At 41.5% G+C, this 21,897-nt stretch overlaps 1 protein-coding gene across 1 annotated transcript in view; it reads left to right on the top strand.

Moving 5' to 3' along the window:
* LOC111861796 (otoferlin) overlaps positions 1–21,897 on the top strand; it is a 69,512-nt gene that overhangs the window by 27,082 nt on the left and 20,533 nt on the right. Inside the window, exons 11-21 of the mRNA XM_033750458.1 lie at positions 381–575; positions 2,915–3,031; positions 4,582–4,716; positions 5,594–5,740; positions 7,005–7,105; positions 8,680–8,848; positions 10,143–10,329; positions 11,344–11,447; positions 14,034–14,171; positions 16,140–16,265; positions 20,153–20,287. Coding sequence (XP_033606349.1) covers positions 381–575; positions 2,915–3,031; positions 4,582–4,716; positions 5,594–5,740; positions 7,005–7,105; positions 8,680–8,848; positions 10,143–10,329; positions 11,344–11,447; positions 14,034–14,171; positions 16,140–16,265; positions 20,153–20,287 — 1,554 coding nt within the window. The remainder of the gene's footprint in view (positions 1–380; positions 576–2,914; positions 3,032–4,581; positions 4,717–5,593; positions 5,741–7,004; positions 7,106–8,679; positions 8,849–10,142; positions 10,330–11,343; positions 11,448–14,033; positions 14,172–16,139; positions 16,266–20,152; positions 20,288–21,897) is intronic.

The raw sequence follows: 21,897 nt of genomic DNA, 5'->3' as shown, positions 1-21,897 counted from the left end.
ACGGCCGCAACTTCTCTCTCTCCCTATGGTTCTCACAGTAAACAGCGACTGTTTCCCCAAACAGCATTAACCGGTTTGGAGAGAAGGAGATTAGTTGTTCCCAGAATTTCTTGTCATCTTAAAATTAAATTACTGTGATGTCACTTTTATCAGCTGTAGAGGTGTGGGAAATATTATTATTATGAGTCTTGGAGAATGAATTGTTACTTCTTTTAATTCTTTGTTTCAACATTTTTTTTCGAGGATCTGAGAAAATCTGCTGTCAGTTTAGTTGATATTGTCACTGCTAATTAAAGCAGGGATCTCCGACATGTGAAAGGGTGCCGTCACTGCACAGACTCGTTCAATATGCAGAAATTATTTAACTCTTTTCATTTCAGGGTCCAGAGAAGAAAGAGAATTCTCCAGAGGTGATAACGGCTAATCTTGACATTGCATTGTGGCTGGGACCATCAAAACATAGGAACCTCTGTTTCGACTCGCTGCCCACAGGCTATGAACCTGTGGAAGGCTTCGGATCTCACCCCAGTGAGCTTGCGCCCGTACCTACTTTTATTCGCTACGCGGAGAAACATGTGAGAATCTGCTCATTAGCCTACAATTATAATCAAGTAGCAATAATGTAAGATTTGACGTTTTCACGGCGGTGAGTATGAAGAAAGCAGTCTTCTGGGATGTGGCGCCGTGTAAATATTATGTTAACCAACGTTTCGAAGGAACGTATCGCCTCCATCCTCAGGGTAGAAGACAAGAAGAAATCTGCGAGCGAACCAGCGTGAGCGGCGCCACATCTTAGAAGACTTCTTTCTTCAAGTAGCAATAAGTTCTTACAGATGGAAACTACGAAAGAAGAAAGACAAATTGATCATTCAGTAAGGTGTACGGTTGAGGGCTCACGTTGAGCAAGGATAGGCCTAGATCCAAACGTATGACAGGGCCTACTAAAGGTTTGACCACACAGAGCGCTACGTACGCTATATTCGCTATACGAACAGAAAAATATCTCCCTTTATTGCCAATGTGACTGGCCACAACAGAGTTCCGTACGCTACGTACGCTATGTTCCCTATGTTAGCTGCGTCGCAGAGTGTACACAGCGTACGTGGCGTACGTAGCGAACATAGCGTAGCGCTCTGTGTGGCCGAACCTTTAGAGTCCTGTTCAACGGTTTCTGGGGAATTTTATGATGCGGTTAAACCTCCATGTCCTACCGAGTTATGGAAATCCTGAAACACTAACATAATTGTTATCATGAGTACGGTTTTCGTCCCAAGGATTTTCAAACACAACTCTTTGGAAACAGAATTTGTTCTCTTCATCAAGTGTACGAAGTTCAGTGAAAATCCGTTTAAATTTCTCAAATTATTATATGTGGACAGACATAGGTCCTCACAGCAGTGGTTATGCAGAGTTCTGCTTTCTGGGATACAGCGCCGTGTATTCCGTTGAAAGTCAATTGACATTTTGGAGGAATATGTCGCCTCCATCTTCAGGGTCGAAGAATAAGCCAGGCAGAGCTTGTTACATGCTTCATGCTGGGTTCTCACTTGGCTTATTCTTCAATCCCGAAGATGGTTGCCACATGTTCCTCCGAAACGTCAGTTGACTTTTAAGTGACTACAGTGCATTGTATGCAAATAGGTACAACTTGTCAGACTTGGTGATGTAAACAAGCTCATTTTTGAAATTTTTCACTACAAACGCACCAAAAACTTAATGAACACTGTCAGCTGTTGTTGTAGCTTGTGAAATAATTAGTAGCAGATATTTTTAAAATGGCCGACTACTGGGTTGACTTAGGATACAAAGTAAGTTGAAAATCTGCAGTACTTACTGAATCATAGCAATGTTCATGAGAGTGTCTCCCTTGCATCACCAAAAGTTTCGCCATATTATTTAGGTCTATACAAGGCCTCATGTGACGTGTATCTTAGTAAGTACTTAGTACAGAACACTGATCGCAGCAGTGTTAGCTTTAAAGTTTGAAGTAGGTTATACAAATCGTCTAAAATTTTCTCGGATATGAACTGATTCCAACGGAGAGGCGTTTATATTCCGGATTTAAGTGATATGGAAAGCTCTGACAAACTGGGCATAATTTCCTGTTATTTAACATACTCCTCAGTTCACATGACAGTCTCCATTCCATTACTAACTGCAAAACTATGTAAGGCAATAGGTAAACTTATCTTTGGGTTTTAATTAATTAAGTCTTAATGAAGACTAGATGTAGGTGAATAATCACCTTTACACCCCTGCCGCTTTGCCCTCAGAAGAACAGCCTCTATTACGCGCTGGATATGAGGCTGGGTGAACCTTATTTGGAACAGAGAAATATTTTTGTCTCTGCCGGGATTCGAACCCAGACTCCTCGACTGTCCGGTTCGTAGCCTCTTCTCTATGCCGACTGGACTACAAAACTGCGTAGAATTTTAACTCAATACCATTGTATATATATATATACAATGGTATTGAGTATATATTGTAACGTGTTTGCGTAACAATATATATATTTGTGTCTGAAACACAGCCAGCCTCAAAAACCTAGGACACCCTATTGAATCCCTTTTGCATGTGAACATGATGATGACGATGACATATCATGGACGAAGATCAGTGCAACAGGACGCTAAAATACAACATTATGACGATGACAGTAATGTTCTGTAAAGAGTTAATTTTGCTTCCGAAATTTCCGCTATGCTTTGTAAGGTCAGCGTGGGTTCAAGTCTTACCCAAATTTAATTACCATAATTGTTGCTTGTTATTTTGCCTAATTTAAAACAGGCTAGTAAAACATGTCCCATGTTAGTAACTGTATCATTTCTATATGTCTTAAATTTTGTAATCAGAAGTAAGTTCCAAGTCACGCAATTTTTAAAGTTACTGACTAGAGACGGATTTTTCTTCTCAGGTCTTCGAATGCCGTGCTTTCATTTACCAAGGTTGGCTTAAACAGGGATCTGACAAAACAGCGCTGTGCGATTCTTTTGTGAGAATAGTCCTGGGTTCCCAGAACAAGGATACTAAGGTATGTAAATGGAAGATATAGTTAATAAACAAGCAACAAGTAATAATATCAAGAGACAAAAACTAGCTTGTGTAACTGCAGGTTACAACTTAACAGTTCCAAAAAAAAATGAAATTAAACCAATGGTCTTCAAAGGAAAACATCCTTTAAGATATAGAATAATGCATATGATAAATAAGCTGAATAAATAAATCCATTTAGTCATGTACAATATAAAATTTCAATATTTGAGAATATCAATTTGGAGATAAAAGTAATTAAATTTCAACAAGAGTATGGGACTGCAAAATGAAAGATAGAGAAATAAATTTTATGAAACTATGTCCATCCCGCTAGTAGCTTAAAGCACTGAAGTATGGACAGTGATAAAAGCAACAATTAATACGCGGTAACAGGAATTTTACATATTCTCAGAGGTACCATGATATAGTGCACCGTACCTTAAATACACCCTCCTCCAACATACTCACCTTATCACCTCAACCTTGTATTTTCTGACATTCCTCAATATTCCCTCTCCCTGGAAAATCCCCCCACATTTTACAGTGTTATTCTCCCTACAGTCTTTTATTTTTAATTTCTTTAAGTTCAGTACGTGTATATCTGTTTCTAGGTTGAAAATCTAATGATTATATGACACTAAGTGGGACAGGACTTAATTCAACTAACAAATTCATGCTGACATTACAGTTCTTGTATGTGTTCCGTCTTCATTCTTATACTCCTCACGTATCACCTGATGACGGCCTGTCTGCGCCGAAACATGTTGTGTGGAATAATAAAAATATTTGTTTGTATGACGGTAGCCCCACCATTTATATTTGTGAGCGCCATACACAGGATGCAACACTAGATTGCAGTATTACGTATAACTGCACATAAAGAAATGTCTGTAGTTTGTTTCAAGATGCTTTTTCTTAAGTGCGTGGTTTTATATTGACCGCCTCTGTGGTCTAGTGGTCAGAGTCCTGACTACAGATCCAGAAGTCCGGGTTCGATTCCCAGCGCTACCAGATTTTCCGAGAAGTAGTGGGTCTGGAACGGGGTCCACTCAGCCTCGTGATGATAACTGAGGAGCTATTTCAAGAAAATAGTGGCTCCGGTCTAGAAACCGAGATTAACGGCCGTGGGCATTCGTTACGCTGACCATTCAACACCCTCTATCCGCTAAAGTAGGCACTAACTTCGCTGACAACCGGCGGTCGCTCGGTCGGTATGGTTCGCTTGCGGACTACAGGGGCAACGGATTTTGTTTTTGTTGCTTGTTTGCATGGTTTTATATTATCGAATGAGAGGATGAATGTCAGGTTTGGAAAGATGGGAAAGGACGATGTAATTGTCCGTTTTAATGCACTCAAATATAGACTGGAGCGAGAAAAATCATGAAAAGCATGAAAAATTCGAATATACATTGCCATCATAAGATTTGCCTCCTGTGATTTCTGTTGTGAGTCAGACCTGTCAGCTTCGTACACTCGCATCTTCTTTCTCAGAACACAATCCAAAATTCCCATGATTCACTTTAATTTTACTGAGTATTCTGTTAACAGGTTGTGCCGGCGAAGCTAGACCCTACGTGGGACGAGACACTAGTGTTCTGGGACGTGATTCTCTATGGTTCTCGTGATTACATCAAGTTGCATCCTCCCACCATTATGATAGAAGTGCTGGACAAGGACGTGATTGTAAGTTTTTGTATACTGTACAATACCAATGTAATTAAATTTGTCACCACTTTCCATTAAAATGTTCAGTAGGCACTATTAAATTAGAGTACTATCTTGGGGAGATAACGCCATGTAGTCGGACATTTCGGAAAGACTTATCACCTCCATTTTCAGGATCGAAGAATAAGTCTAGCAAGAAACCAGCGTGAAAGAAGGTGAAAACAGAGCCTGCTTGCCAGTTGTTTTCACGCTGGTTTCTTGTTCGGCTTGTTCTTCGACCCTGAAGATGGAGCCGATATGTTCTTCCGAAACATCAGTTGATTTTCAACGGATTACATGGCGTCATATCCCGTAAGATAGAGCTGCTCAGGAAAATCAATCAACTACATATATTACACATCGTGGAATGAGAATGTTCATAAAGGGTAGGAGCATATAGGATTTAGGTTGGGACAATCGTAGCTTATTTAAAGATACTATACTGCCATTCTGCCGGTCACACTGGCTGTGCGGTCTAATGTATGAACTGTCTTCGCCCGGTCAAACACTGGATCGTGGGTTCCAATCACACTCGAAGCTTGGATGTTTGTCTGTCTTAATTCTGTGTTTGTGTTATCCTGTGTAGGCAACGACCTTGTGGCTGGCTGATCCCTCGCTCAAGGAGTCTTACCGACTGTCTATATGAATAAGAAACTGTAAAACACAGGCCAAGGTTCATCAAGGAGTGCAGCGCCCACAGATTATTATTGTACCGCAATTTCTTTAAGTTCATTCGGAAAAACTACGAACACAACCATATAGCAGCTAGAGTGGCCGATATTCGGACAAGACAGAATTCAAGTCTGCGTCTTTCGCGTTACTGTTTCAATTCTCAGACTTCGTACTGTTTCAGCAGAAGAAGGAACTGGTCGGCCGTGCCACCGCTTCACCGCAGGTCAAGCTGTTGGAGGAATCATACAGCCCACCTCGTCTCCAGCGGTACAGTTTGTTCAATGGCGACGAATTCACGGGGGAAATGTTAGCAGCATTCCACCTACTTGAGGTGCGCGTACTGAACAATTTATCCTTCCTTGTTGGCTTTTCTGTCTCTATTTATTTGTAACCACTGTGACCTACGAGGAAAGACATTTGTCTTTAAGTAGAAGCAGTAATAGTAGGTAAAGGTAAAGTTGTCCATGTGTTTAACTAATAAAGTACTGTGCCGTGTAGGCGTATTGGGGAGTGGATGTATAGATCCACATTATATTATTATTATTATTATTATTATTATTATTATTATTATTATTAGCAGCAGTGACCGCCTCTGTGGTCTAGTGGTTAGAGTTCCTGGCTACAGATCCAGAGGCCCGGGTTCGATTCCCGACGATACCAGATTTTCTGAGAAGTAGTGGGTCTGGAACAGGGTCCACTCAGCCTCGTGAGGATAATTGAGGAGCTATTTCAAGGAAATAGTGGTTCCGGTGTAGATAAACCGAGATTAACGGCCGTGGGGATTCGTTGCGCTGACCACGCGACACCCTCTATCCGCTAAAGTTGGCACTAACTTCGCCGACAAGCGGCAGCAGTACGTGTAGTAGTAGTAGTAGTAGCAGCAATAGCAGTATTGGTTGTTGTGCGTTTATAGGCTCCTCAGTTGCTGTAGGCATTCGTGCCTATCTGCCAGTTATACTACAGTTTTAAAGAAGCAGCCCCTCACCGGTGGAAAGTGAATTGATAAATGTTATTATAGACGAAAATTGTCAGTGGCTGGTATAAATGGTAGAACTTGGGTTGAAATATCAGGGTCTTCACTGAGTATTTAGTTGAAAGTACGGGGCACACGAACGCATTAAAATTCGACAATGCACCTAGGACAGTCTGTTGAACTTGGTCGGACAATTGACTTTCTAAGATTTGAGGCTTTCACGGCGGTGACTATGAAGAAAGCAGTCTTCTGGGATTTGGCACCGTGTATATGTGGTGTTAACCGACGTTTCGGAGGAACGTATCGCCCCCATCTTCAGGGTAGAAGAAAAAGTATAAGATTTCTTATACTTTTTCTTCTACCCTGAAGATGGGGGCGATACGTTCCTCCGAAACGTCGGTTAACACCACATATACACGGTGCCAAATCCCAGAAGACTGCTTTCTTCAATTGACTTTCTGTTTCTAAGTAAATCCAATATGTCCAAAACACGACAGTGTGCCAGACACTCAGTAGATGTCAGGTTGAATTTACGTAGCCACGCAGACACTGCACCTCATCCACGATGTGATACTAAGATATTGTAACGTAACTCAGCATTAGATGTTCTGCTTCCTTTCAGTTATCTGGAGACGCATCACAGATAGACATGCCAGAGCAGATGATGCAGGACCCTGTGACTAGAGTGCCGCCAGAAATTACACCCAAAATGATGGCATATAGGCAAGTGGCCAGAACTATAATCTTCATATTATTCGGTATTCTGTAATAAATGATTAGATTGTGCAAATTAACACATACTCCTACAAGCAAAAACTGGGTCACGTATCAGTTACCCAGTAAAGTGTAACGCCGAATACAAGAAATGAGCGTGGAATAAAAAATAATTTATGTCTTCAAATCTTATTAAAAAGAACAAGAAAGAACACGCTTAAAACAAGAAATCAAGTCAGCAGGTTAATTACTTCAGTGTACTTTTAGAAGCATATGCATTATTTCATTCATTTTTACCCTTGTTATTTCTCTAGCCGACACGCCGATTAGAAGACTAATTGTGTGGAAGAGCGGCTCTGGGATTTGCGCTGTCATTTTTCCGGATTTTCTTCTTTCCTGGGCACTACCTACTGGCCTATTTGTTTTCAGATCTTATTTTCATCTGGATGTGCCTGCACCCGTGTGATGGGAGGATACTTATGATTAATTATACAGAGTGATCCGAAAGCCCCGATCGATTTTACAGAACGACTTCGCCAAAATTAATGAATGTTAGATACGTTATGGGTGTCACTGTTGTGTAAAATATCAATACAGCTCCACTTTCCCCCCCCCCCTTCCATTTCAAGACATTGTTCCCAGTGGTCAACAGCAGCTCTTAAACCATCATGAAGCATGTTGGGTGTCAGTGCTTGTGCTAGTATGTAAATGCGTTGTTGTAGGTCATGAAGGTCAAGACACTTTATTCTGTACACCTTACACCTATTGAAGCCCCTGGCCCCGCCATAGCTCAAGCGGTTAGTCGCTGGCTTCCCACCGCGGCGGCCCGAGTTCGATCCCGGGTCTGATCAAGTGGGATTTGTGGTGGATAAAGTGGCGCTGGGGTAGGTTTTCTCCGAGTACTTCGGTTTCCCCTGCCAATCTTCATTCCACCAATTCCTCCACAGTCACCCTCACCTATCATCTGGGGCTGGTACAACAGGGCAGAAGTGGCCGCAGTACAAGGGACATAGACCAACCCCACTAGCAATAAAAAAAAAATGAAGCTCCAAGCAAAGACGGGGAGCGTGGCGCCCAATGTTTCGGTGCAGCTCTGTCTATCCATGTGTTCCGATTAGTGCTATTGAGGCAGCGGCGCACTTGAAGATAATACGCTCGTTTCTTAAGTTTAAAATAAAAAATCTCAAGCAATTGTCCTTAGTATGTCAAGTGGGCTTTGCTAAATTGCTTGCTGTATACGCCCTACGTCCTCTTCAGAAGTCTACGGCTTGCCTGAACGTTTCTTACCGAGCACACTTCCTCTTCGCTTGAACTTGTTAACTAGAAGCGGATACTGGCTTTAGTAGGTGCTGGTTTCCTGAATTTTCGTTCAAAACCTTGTTGCACATGTTGGTAGCTTAATCCACGCAATCACGCGGAAACAACTGCTACTCTCTCTTCAGTGTTGAGCATATTGCTTCATTAGGCAGAAACAAACAAAAAAGATTGATGAATTCACGAAAATGGATCGAGACTTTTGCATCACTCTGTATATTATGTTATATAGATTTATGAAATCTTTAATATTGCTGTAATGCTTTCAGAATTGAGGTACTCTTTTGGGGAATACGGGAAGTGAAGCACTGTCATTTGTTTTCCAAAATGAAGCCGCGAGTGGTTATGGAGTGCGGAGGAGTTGATCTGAAATCCACTGTGATACAAAACATGAAAGAGACTCCGAACTTTGAGAACCCTGTACTTCAAGTAGACACGGTTAGTACAGTAACACAGTCGCTCAATTGTGAAAATATGAAGCTCCTAGCCGGACACGAACGGAACATTGTACCGTTTTGTGATATACAGAATTTCCAATACGTATAAAATTCTATAAAAGTTACAAGGAACATAAAAGTAGATATATTACTGGTTACACTGCATAAAGTGTTTTCTCCTCTTATCTCGTTATATGGCATTCCATGCCATGAAGTGTTTTACAATAAAAGTTATAATGGACCTATATCTTGTTATGAACCGTACTGTTTGAATATGAACTTCATGTAAAATAGAAATTAGCCTATTGTGAAACGGTATTGACCAAAATGTAATTCGACTATCGATTCGTTTTCATAACGAATGATATTTTATCAAAATTCGTCTAGTGATTTGGGAGTTAAACCATATTAATTGATATATTATATTGCCTTTCCTGTATGCATTAATGAAGATCCTCAGCGACACGAAGCCAAAAAAAAAATTAAATTACTTATAAAATTACAAGTTACGGGAATTATTATTATTGATATTATTATTGTTCCTGTCCGGTAATAATCTGCATGCAGTATATGTACACCAGGAGCATCAGTCAGGCAGTTCTGCTTACTGTTAAATACCCTATGCACATTTAGCTCTGCTATTACTCCATTTCATTACTGTTCCATCATTTGACAGAACTGGTAATCATTATCAGAAGTACCTAGATGTTTCACGGCACGAAAAAGAACCTCATATCCCCAAAGGGGATCACTGAGCCAAATTCCAGGACGTTTCCCGCCCAACAATAGTCTCTAAGGCCTCTGATAGATGGGGGAAGCATTATAGATACCGCTAAGCAAGTGGCCGAACTCGCTTGCTCGGCGGGACTGATGGTACGCACCATTTATCGGTAGGATATAGAGACTGGTAGAATATCATAGAGGGAAGCACAATAGATCAAACTGGTCGCGGTGCATGGGGAAACCCACCCTCTCTAAATAACTAACTAACTAACTAGATGTTCCAAGTTATTTCAAGTGATATTAGCAATACTGAGGCACGCGGTAGCGCAGTTGGTTGAGAAACTATGTTACAAGCCGGAAGATCGCTGGTTCGATTCCCGATGTGGTCATTGGATTTTTCACTTGACCCAATCCTTCCAGCCGCACTTTAGCCCTGGTGTCGACGCAGCCTCTGACAGAAATGAGTACCACGAATCTTCCGGGCGGGGGAAAGGTAAAAGGCGACCCTATGAGCCTCCACGGTCTGTTACACAGATAGTTTTACCTTGTTAACTATACTACTTTTCTTCCAGATGATACCGGAGGAAAGAATGTACTGTCCATGCATTACGTTCACAGTTTACAATGACGCTTGTTTCCGTTCGTACTTCGGCACTCACGTCCAGCCAACCGTCGCTCGTTTCCTGGTGGAACCGGAAACCCAGGAGCAGTGGGCGGCCAAAATGCAAACCGTCATCTTACCACGGAGAAGGACAAATTGTAAGTAACGGTCAATAAAACGAAATAACTGCCATAATCTTTCTGTTCCAAAAGGACTGAATTATTTGAAGTCAGTTCCAATGTTCAGAAGTTAAACTGATTATTGGTTTATACAACCCCGCGTTTACAGTTGCGCAGATAACTTAGCGTCGGTTGGTGTTACTGGTGAATTATGAAGAGGAAGGGATGTAGCCCATGACGCCTGAACCTACGCCGACCTCGACGTTGCCTTGGACACTGTCCGTGTGACGTGTTACGAGGACTACAGGAACTTATCCAAAATTATGATCCACTTCGATTAACTAACTACCTACTCTAACCTCACGTAAAATTGAATTACAATGCCAACATAAACGAAAGAAAATCCCCGAAACTTTACTTGGACCTACGGAAACTGACACTATACAAAACAGCAGAACCCGTATTTAAACACTTTATACGTCGTATAAAGTACATTTGTCCCACGCTGTTCCGTCTTACAAGCCGCACTAATTATTTACATTTTTCTAAGTAGTTGGAATAGCTTTAATATTAGCACGTGACTTAAATTCATTCTGCCGAAAGCACCTCTTAAGTACACTGCATATTTTGCAATCAAGTTATGTTCTCTCTGTAACGCTAGCTTTCTGGTAACTGGGATATATCAGAGTGAAGAACTCCTACAACGACTAACAATATTATTTCGAAATTTATTCTGATTCGGACACGCTAGGTCTGTGATAGTACGAGATGAATAAAAGAAGTTTCTTAATTTCAGTCTGTAATAAGTTATATACTGAAGAGTTCTGTTGTCCGGGAAGTAACGCTGTGTATTCAGTCGAAAGTCAACCTTTTTTTCGGAATAAGAGAGCTCTTCATAACCACCGCTGTGAGAACCTCAAATCCCGCAAGTTATATACTGTAAAGTTAACTTGTTTTTAATGTAGACATATGCCTATTCTTTCTAAGATCCTCTCTTAAATAATTTATACAAATTAAGAATAGCCTCACGTTGTGGTACGTCTGGTTGCGCAGGTACCTATGTTGAAATGATTTGTGACGAAACCAGCACGTCAATGTACGACGAAGAGGACACACCATTATTGGCCCCCAGAAAGAAGAAGTGGCCTCTTGCTACGGTAAGTGAATAGAATTTCACCCAGCACAGCGCTGGAGAACGTAAATGCAAACATAAAACCAAACTAACAGCTTCCAGTTTGGTTGCAGAGCCAGTTGGCGTTGTATAAACGAAAAATTTATGCTCCTCTGGCCTATGAGGAACCATTCTCACAATTAAATTGTATTCAGAAAACGACTGGCCTAATATTCTTCCTTCATCAATGTTTGGAAGCAGATTTAAGCTTATACATACAGCTTTAGTGCCGATCACAGTGGCCGCGTGGTCTAAGGCTCGCTCGAAAGCTGGGATCGTGGGTTCGAATTCCATTCAGGGCATGGATGTCTGCGTGCTTTTATTTTGTGTCTGTGTTGTTCTGTGTGTAGGTAGCGGCCTTGAGACGGGATGATCGCCCGTCCAGGAGTCCTACCGACTGTGTACAGAATCAAGAAACTGAAAAAGCGGCCAAGGCCCAACAAAAGGCTACATAATAGTAGTAGCAATAGTAGTAGTAGTAGTAGTAGTAGTAATAGTAGTAATAATAATAATAGTAATAATAATAATAATAATACAGCGTTCGGAGTGTGAAGGTAAAATTCCTTCTGCAGAATACTTCTGTTTTTGGTGTTATAGAAACAAACTGATCGGTATACCTGAAAATCGGTGCGAATAGCAAGCCTTAGAAACCAGACTATATCGATACACAGTTAAATTGTCTCTCGGTCAGTCGCTCGACTTTATAATGTCAGGAAAGGGACTAGGGCTCGCCAAAGTAGATTCATGGTGTTTTGTATAGCAACAGATGTCTGAGCTCCTCGTTGGATAAAGTTTTCGGTAGCATTGAAAATTACAGTATTGCGACGGTGTGAAACATTTTTCTTCAACTAATGTACATAGCGTAAAATGCAAATTTTGGGTAACTCTACACGTTACGAACAGAATGACTGTTTTTTTTTACTTCTTCCATTATCCTGTATTCAAAAAAACCCCAGAGAACACAACGTTTCGGAAACCAGATCAGTTTCCGTCCTCAGGTGCGGGGAGACACTTACTGTGCTGGGTCCCGTAGAAAGAAAGGTTTCTCCCCCTCACCTGAAGTCGGAAGCAGATCCAGTCATCGTCAAAACCCTATAGAATCTACTTGTAACTAATGCTGCAAAAATGTTTGTCTCAGTGCACGGCTTTGTGGTAACTGTAACATTATAAAACCCCTCACATTGAGTTGGGTTTGAATTACGGCTTTCTGTCCACTGTTTGCCTTTGGAAAATACAGGAATTTAATTACACGGCGCTGTTGTGCCGTCAGACGCAAGTCGGTAATTTCCCCGGACTAGTCTTGGCCATCCCACTTTCCAAGCACGTTCCATACGTCATAAATTGAAGACTACATAAAGGTAAAAAGGTAAAGTTATCCCTGTAAGAGGCCATGGAGGCCCGTAGGATTGTCAGACGTTGAGGTTCCCACATTTTCTAGACAATCGGCTCACAGATGGCGGTAAGGTTGTCAGCCTTACGCGCCGGCTGTCCTTTACCCCCCAGGAAGATTGCTGGTACTCATTTCTGTTGGAAGCTGAGACGACCCCAGGGCCATAGTGCGGCTGAAAGGATTAAGTACAATGAAAAAAAAAACTTCATCGGGACTCGAACCCGGGACCTTCAGGTTTGTTTAGAAAAAATCCAGATTTAATTTTAGAAAAATTACAAATCACTTTGTTTTTAACTTACAAAGGCTAATCCTTCTATATGAGACAAACTCCGTCTTAAGTGCAACAATTTAATTGTAGTTCTTCCTTCTTTCCTTCCTCCACACTACATGTTTCGGCCCTAAATGGCCATCATCAGGTGTATATTCTTACGTAGCTGCTACACTGCCCGTAGTTTAAAATTTAAAAAACCAGTCTTTTCAGTTGTATGTATGTATAAAATCTTTGTTAACCTACACACGTCAATTTGATTTCCAAAATTTGCACTTTTTAAAAATTCAATTTCAAATTAAAATGTCTTTAAATTTTCCCTTCTTTTCCAAATTTTAAAAATTAAAATTTCTCGGGGTACTCGCCCTATTTCTATAGTGTGCTCACACACACGTATTAAAGATAGACAGCGGCACACGCACAGAGAGTCTACACAGAACAATGCCTGAACAGCGATAAAACAAGAAGTGGCCGCTGCAGCACTATAGACATACGGCGAGTACCCCGAGAAATTTTAATTTTTAAAATTTGGAAAAGAAGGGAAAATTGAAAGACATTTTAATTTGAAATTGAAGTTTTAAAAAGTGCCAATTTTGGAAATCAAATTGACGTGTGTAGGTTAACAAAGATTTTATACATACATACAATTGAAAAGACTGGGGTTTTAAATTTTAAACTACGGGCAGTGTAGCAGCTACGTAAGAATATACACCTGACGATGGCCATTTAGGGCCGAAACATGTAGTGTGGAGGAAGGAAAGAAGGAAGAACTACAATTAAATTGTTGCATTTAAGACGGAGTTTGTCTCATATATTGTGTGAGTGTAACAGGATGCTTAAATATAATATTGCTAATCCTTCGGTAACCTAATAAGTGCCATGCCAACATTACTTGACGTTGGTACTTCTTACAGGTTTCTGCATTCCTTACATTTCGAAGAAACCCCGAGAAGGAAGAGTCAAACAATGAGACGGCTACAGCAGTAAGAACAAAGAGTGTTACCGACAATGAAGAAATTGACTGGTGGACAAAATACTATTCTTCTAAGCAGGTAATTTTATTTATTGATATAATAAAATATCCCCACGCTTTCTGAATAGACAAGACGATGGATTATGTCCAAAAACATAATACTTGTAGCAATATATGAGTACCATCGTCACACACTTTTAGATCTAACATCTAGTTAGTGCTCGCAAGAGTCGACGAGCTGAACAGTTCCAGAAATTTATGTCAGCTGTTACTGTGAGAGCAGTAGACGTAGTCCTCGCGCCCTTTCGCTATTTAAATGACAACTGAAAACCACTGACGAATAATAAAGCTTAGTTCAGAGCTGCGCCGAACAGACAGATGTTACTGAGGTAAAACATTCTTTTGACTCTTGTTAGACCGCCTCTGTGGTCTAGTGGTCAGAGTTCCTGTACAGAGCCATAGGTCCCGGGTTCAATTCCCGACGCTAACAGACTTTCAGAGAAGTAGTGGGTCTGGAACGGGGTCCACTCAGCCTCATGAGGATAACTGAGGAGCTACTTCAAGGAAATGGCGGCTCCGGTCTATAAAACCGAGATTAACAGCCGTGGGGATCCGATCGCTGACCACATGACATCCTCTTTCCGCAAAAGTTGGCACTAACTTCGCCGACAAGCGGCGGTCGCTCGGTTGGTATAGTTCTCTTACGGACTACGGGCCACGGAGTTTGTTTTGTTTTGTTTGTTCGTAACTTTTGTTAAATACGGTATACACCGCATCGGATATTATTTAAAAAGTTGTAGGCTGTAACATTATTTATATACTATATCTAGCAGATTTTTGCTCTGCAAAGTTTTTTTAGAGGAAATTTATGAAATTCGGATTGAGCTTCACGCAAGCGAGGATTATTATTGGAATGACAACCGGCTAACTAACTCTAATAAATACAGTCCTTCGTGAGATAATGATGGTTTTCGGATGACTAAGAATATGTTTATAAAACCCCAAGATTCATCACCTTGTTCACAACAGCCAGCCGCTGGAACCTATCGTGAGCTAAGTGAATCCACTCACTCTCGTACCGATACTAACAACAATTACGATAAGGCGTATTCCGAATAGTTTTTGTCCCAGTCCTCAAATATACTAACTTCTAAAGAAACTGACTGAGTAGTTTCGAAGATGGAACACCGAAGTCGACAGGCAGACACGTCTCTCCAATATTCGTTCATGTTATCCACTTCGCGAAGAGATAACATAATACATATGTCGTAACAACACTCACTAGTTGTTCCGCAACTCTAAACAAATCTCTTAATTTTCAGAGCTTCAGATATAAACATTACTATTACCATATGCAGTACTAACAATACCTTCTAGAATATAAGCAACACAATACATATAAGATCTAAAAGTTTGTGATGATGGTAAATTGTTACAATTAATATGTTGCTGGACATTATCCATCATCTTGTCTGTTCTTAAAAAAGCCGTTTAGTTTCTATTAAAAACACAACGTTTCGGGAACTGGAATCTGTCCCCGTCTTCAGGTAAAACCTACTCAGTTGGGTCCAATAGACAGAGCTAGCCTCTATCTCCGGACCTAAAAAACCGTCTAGTTTCTATTAAAAACACAACGTTTCGGGAACTGGAATCTGTCCCCGTCTTCAGGTAAAACCTACTCAGTTGGGTCCAACAGACAGAGTCCGGACCTATCTCCGGAGATAGAGGCTAGCTCTGTCTATTGGACCCAACTGAGTAGGTTTTACATGAAGACGGGGACAGATTCCAGTTCCCGAAACGTTGTGTTTTTAATAGAAACTAGACGGTTTTTTTAAGAACAGACAAGATGATGGATAATGTCCAGCAACATATTAATTGTAACACAATACATCTTCTGATGATGAGTTACAATATTATTAACTGATCAGAAGAAGTTTATATGCATTGATAACAAACAGTGAACAACCCACAATTGTGACAAACTACTCTGAAACTGTACGAACACAATGTTTGAGAGCCAAGATGTAAGAAGTGATTGTGTTACCAGGGAATGGCCGACGCTTCTGTATACCAGAAATCAGAAGTCGAAGATGACGAAGAAGCTGACGTAACATTACTCGGAGATGAAAGCAGAAGCAAGAGATATTTGAAACGCAGGAAGCCTAAAATTAGGGTAGGCCTAGACTTTCAGACGTATATTTGCCTAACTTAATTCATAGAAAGTTAAAGAACACCAGATGTACAAGTCCCTGGGCCATGAAACATCAAAAAGGAAAGTGTAACAGGCTCCACCAGCAGGTAGTACTTGACAGAAATTTTACATTTTTTCAGTTTAAATTGATTCATGTGCAAAACAACGTTCTGGAGGGTACCGTGTACGTAATCCCCACCCGCACCTGTCCCTATCCCAAGCCAAATGAATCCAATCCAATTTCCATAAAATACCTGCTGTCCTCACATCCAGGCAGTATTCGTCGAAGTTTTCAGATTAATATTATATACGCTTTTCCCTCTCTCTCTCTCATGTATTCTATATTGATTTAATCACCTTATTAACATTGGTGAATAAGAATTATGCGCTTTTCTCCAGCTTCCTCTCTCTTCGGTCCAGATATTCTTCTCAGCAAACCAGACATCATCAACAGTCTGTTTAAAGTAGTTATGTATGTAATCTTGTAACAAAACAAAGCCTATAAATTCACCTTGCAGTCGTGGTAATCATAGTTTACTGGCAATTACATCAGGTAGTAAACACAGTTATCACAGTCCTAACCAAGTTAATGGTAATTGCTTTACTGATTCAGAGTTAATGAGTGATTTAATCCCAGAAAGTTGCATGACCGCTATACATATAACATCCCGAGTAATGCTATCATCGGACCGGCCTGTTGGCTTGCATCAGCGCATTTCGATGGTGTTTTATATTAATGACTTTCATTAATTAACTTTAGTGCGGTACCTACTTAATTACTGTTACCGTGTAAAATCTGAACAGTGATACCAACTCTTGAGATTCGTGTAATGTAACATGAGGCCAGGCCGCGCCAGAGCTCAAGCGGTTAGTCGCCGGCTTCCCACCGCGGCGGTCCGGGTTCGATCCCAGGTCTGGTCAAGTGGGATTTGTGGTGGACAAAGTGGCGCTGGGGCAGGTTTTCTCCGAGTACTTCGGTTTCCCCTGCCAATCTTCATTCCAACAATTGCTCCACAATCACCCTCACCTATCATCTGGGGCTGGTACAATAGGCCAGAATTGGCTGCAGTACAAGGGACTTAGTCCCACCCCACTAGCAATAATAATAATAATAATAATAATAATAATAATAATAATAATAATAAATAACACGCAGGCCTACTTCATGAAATGCTCAAATTCTTACCAGATAATTTAACCCTTTGACAGCCTCTGTGATCTAGTGGTCAGAATTCCTGGCTACAGATCCAGAGGTCCGGGTTTTATTCCCGACGCTACCAGCTTTTATGAGAAGTAGTGGGTCTGGAACGGGGTCCACTCAGCCTCGCGAGGATAATTGAAGAGCTATTTCAAGGAAATAGTGGCTCCGGTCTAGAAAACCGAGATTGACGGCCTTGGGGATCCGTTGCGCTGACCACGCGACACCCTCCGTCCGAGTTTTGGAGTAATTAATCCTTGTAATACTCAGATTTTGGGATAAATCGTGTTATTGAATTTTCATAATGACTTACACTTTATTTTCGCGAAATTCGTATCTCAAACAGATAATAAAAAATGTTTTCACCAGTCACATCACAAATAAAACATAAGAAGGGGACAGCGGCGTGATTTAGTGACAAATATTTTTCGTTGAGCCCATTTTAGCTGTGTTAAAAATACTAAAACTCGTATAACCTAATACGTCCGTCGATCCGCATGTAACGCATTTAAAATTACGTGATTGATTTTGGCATTGTAAATCTACACTAAATTCGGCCGGGCTATTTTGATTTTAGTTTGGTTCCGAACCATTTAATACCCTCCATGTCTTCAAGGTCTAATTTATCTTTTACTTCTACTATTCGAGGGCGCAGAAGCGAGTGGAAGTAATAGGAGACTGGAGAAACCTGCCCAATGAGAAGCTGCATAGTTTTTGCTCTTTACCAGATATTAATAGGTTGATCAAATCAAGGGGAATGCAACGGAGGGGCGGGCGGGCTGGGGCAGTATCACGTATGAACAACAACAAAAACTCCGTGGCCTGTAGTCCGCAAGCGAACTATACCGACCTGGCGACCGCCGCTTGTCGGCGAAGTTATGCGAACTTTAGCGGATAGAGTGTCGCGTGGTCAGCGCAACGGATCCCCACAGCCGTTAATCTCGGTTTTCTCGACCGGAGCCGCTATTTCCTTGAAATAGCTCCTCAGTTATCCTCACGAGGCTGAGTTGACCCCGTTCCGGACCCACTGCTTCTCAGATGTCGCGTATGAAATAGACGAAAAACGATACAGAACATTAGTCGGAAGACCTGGAGGAAGCAGACAACTTTGGAGGCTTAGACTTACTTACTTACTTACTTACTTACTCATGGAGCTGAGCCCTTCTGGAGGAGCTGCCAATTCTGCAGCTACTCAAGAATTTCCCAGCATTTTATGGAACCCGAAGGTTCATTACCGTGTTCACAAGAGCCCTCCACTGGTCCCTATCCTGAGCCAGACCAATCCAATCCATAACATCCCATCCTATCTCTCTAAGATCCATTTTAATATTGTCCACCCACCTACGCCTTGGTCTTCCCAGTGGTCTCTTCCCTTCTGCCTTTCCCAACAATAGCCTATATGCATTCCTTTTCTTTCCAATTCGTGCTACATGCCCTGCTCACCTCAATCCTCCTTGACTTGATCATTATAATTATACTTGGAGAAGAGTTTTGGAAGGAAGCTGCTAATATATTGAACAAGCAGTCGCAGACAGCCGACAAGGGGTAGTCCTCCAGCTTGGGGGTTGGGCGTTGAAAACTGAATGTACACTACTTTTGAACCTTTCGATAAATTTTATGTTAATTTATATGTGGAACTTGTATAGTAAGTAACACAGGCCAAGTAATTAATGAGGGCCAGTATATCTGCAGGCTTATAAAACGTTTGATATATTTCGATAAAACTAAATGTCATTCTCATTAATCAATCTGTGAGCTACTTACACAAGGATCAATAGTGTTCTTACATGTCTTCTGAGCCCTTTGCCAGATCCCTATGAAAATCGTAGACCAATAGACAATTGTTTAATGATTTTTTCAATGGCTTTCCCAGCCCATTCAGGGCCCTGGCCTCTTATTCAGTTCCGTAATGTAAGATTTGAGGCTTTCACGGCGGTGACTATGAAGAAAGCAGTCTTCTGGGATTTGGCACCGTGTATATGTGGTGTTAACCGACGTTTCGGAGGAACGTATCGCCTCCATCTTCAGGGTAGAAGAAAAAATATAAGAAATCTGCAAGCGAAGAGACCGTGAGAACCGGTAAAAACTGCTTTTACCGGTTCTCACGGTCTCTTCGCTTGCGGATTTCTTATATTTTTTCTTCTACCCTGAAGATGGAGGCGATACGTTCCTCCGAAACGTCGGTTAACACCACATATACACGGTGCCAAATCCCAGAAGACTGCTTTCTTCAGTTCCGTAATCTTTTCTCTTTTTTTTCACAGACGGTAGCACTCCTTGGATGAGTCATCAGCTCGTCGCAAGGTCTCTACCTAAACAAAGGACAACAGAAACACAGAATAAACGCATACACACACCAAACATTCGTACCTGAGACCGCGCGGCTGTTTAATGAATATTACTGGATATAATGTTAATGAACTTCAACATATTTCAGGACTATTTTTATTTTATATGAGGATTAAATTAAATTTGTGTGTGGGTATATAACACATGTCGATACTTCGATTTCTGATAGTATTTGTACACGGTAAGACATTGTAAGGTTTAGTAAATATGAGAAACCTTCCTATTCCCTGACAATGCTGCTAACATTATTTGCATTATTAGTTTACGTCACTCTGATTTCTACTTTGTAATATATTTTTCGTTTTTCTGATTACTCGTGTAGATTTATCCAAATGAACTGGAAGCACAACCCGATTTCAACGGTTTCAACGACACGCTGCAAACCTTCGATATTTTTAAAGGAAAGAGGACTGGAGACGAACTTCTTGATAGAGAAAACATCGTTGCACAGTTAAAAGTAGGTGTCACGGATTTTTTTTTCTTATGCCTGAGAGATTTTTATGTTGATGTGGCCACGTATGTCTTATTAGTACAGGGCAGAAAAAATGGGATGAGTATAATCGACTCTCACACACTCGTAGTTAGTCTCAGATGTAACGTGCTCCCCATTCGATTAAACTATTTTGTTATTGCTAGTGCGGTTGGACTATGTCCATTGTACTGCGGCCACTTCTGGCCTAGTGTACCAGCCCAAGATGATAGGTGAGGGTGATTGTGGAGCAATTGGTGGAATGATGATTGGCAGGGGAGACCGAAGTACTCGGAGAAAACCTGCCCCAGCGCCACTTTGTCCACCACAAATCCCACTTGACCAAACCCGGGATCGCCGCGGTGGGAAGCCAGCGACTAACCGCTTGAGCTATGGCGATTAAACCATAAGCACTCATGTATTCCTAACAGAGTGCAGCTGTCTTCATACTAGTGACTTGAGGGCGGGGGGACACGGGGCTCAGACGCGGCAAGGTCCGGACCTCAGGGGACCATTATCTTCTTTCAGGCAGCCCAAGTATAAGTGTATCTATTTATAATTTTTTAAAGTATTTTCTGGGTTGTAACGCTTTGTAGTTCTTAGAAGGTTGAAGTAAGGTACTGCTTCCATCTTCAAGGTCGAAAATGGAACCGAACAAAGAACTAGCAAGAATCAGACGTCTAAGGGATTACACAGCATTCCTTCCCGGAAGATTTCCGCCCTCATTTCATAGTTAACGCTCTGAGAACCTAAAATTCAGCATGTACTGCCTGGGTGACAGGGGTGGGAAAACACGTTACACATTCGCTCTGTCAGCCAACTCTCTTTGGCTAATCCCACCTTCCTGTCCCCATATGTCATGTTGCGGCGACAGGCGGGGTTCTATATCCCACTTCTGCCGCCATATGTAATGCTTCGATGGCAGGGGTGGGTAAAAACAACTACTAATTCACTTCGTCAGCCGGCTCCGTTGGCTAAATTCCACCTCCACTGCCACCCATTTGTTATGCTTGAAGGGGGGGGTTAATGGAATACTGCTAAATTCATGACTGCCACTATCACTGTACCACCTATGTCACCAATTGTACTACCGTGGCGACGGGGGTGGTTAAACAAAATGATGCTAAATTACTCAGTCGCCATCCTTTTGTTGGCTGGCCCCTCTGTCACTGGCACACTTTTTAATGGCGTAAAGCGAGTCCTGCCCCGTCTTTACCCACTACCTGGCACGCCCCCCAAGACTGGCGTGTTATTTTGATTACTCTCAACTAGGATTCTCCTGGCTCTGAACCTTCTTCGTTGCATACAGCTGCCGTTGACTGCCTGGGGTCAGTTCTGCCTTCGTCGGGACTGGGATAGCTCTGGGTCGGTCGGGGGAAGGGTTGAATCAAAAATCTCTGTTTACATCCTACCCTAACTACCTCGGTCTATTTACACTCTTATGTACAATAATATTTACAGTAATAACAATGCCGACTTTCAGTCGGGACTACATAGTGTCTTTACTTTACCAGGCTATGACTTCATTGTGATCTCCCCTTCTAGGGTGTCTGACTCAGGTCTGTCTCTCTCTCTTCTCCTAGTCATTTCACAGTTTT

The sequence above is a fragment of the Cryptotermes secundus genome, unplaced genomic scaffold, assembly GCF_002891405.2.
Source record: "Cryptotermes secundus unplaced genomic scaffold, Csec_1.0 scaffold598, whole genome shotgun sequence".
In the NCBI taxonomy this organism is placed as follows: Eukaryota; Metazoa; Arthropoda; class Insecta; order Blattodea; family Kalotermitidae; genus Cryptotermes; species Cryptotermes secundus.
The sequence above is the reverse complement of the archived record's forward strand: the minus strand, read 5'-3'. Positions and strand labels throughout refer to the sequence as shown.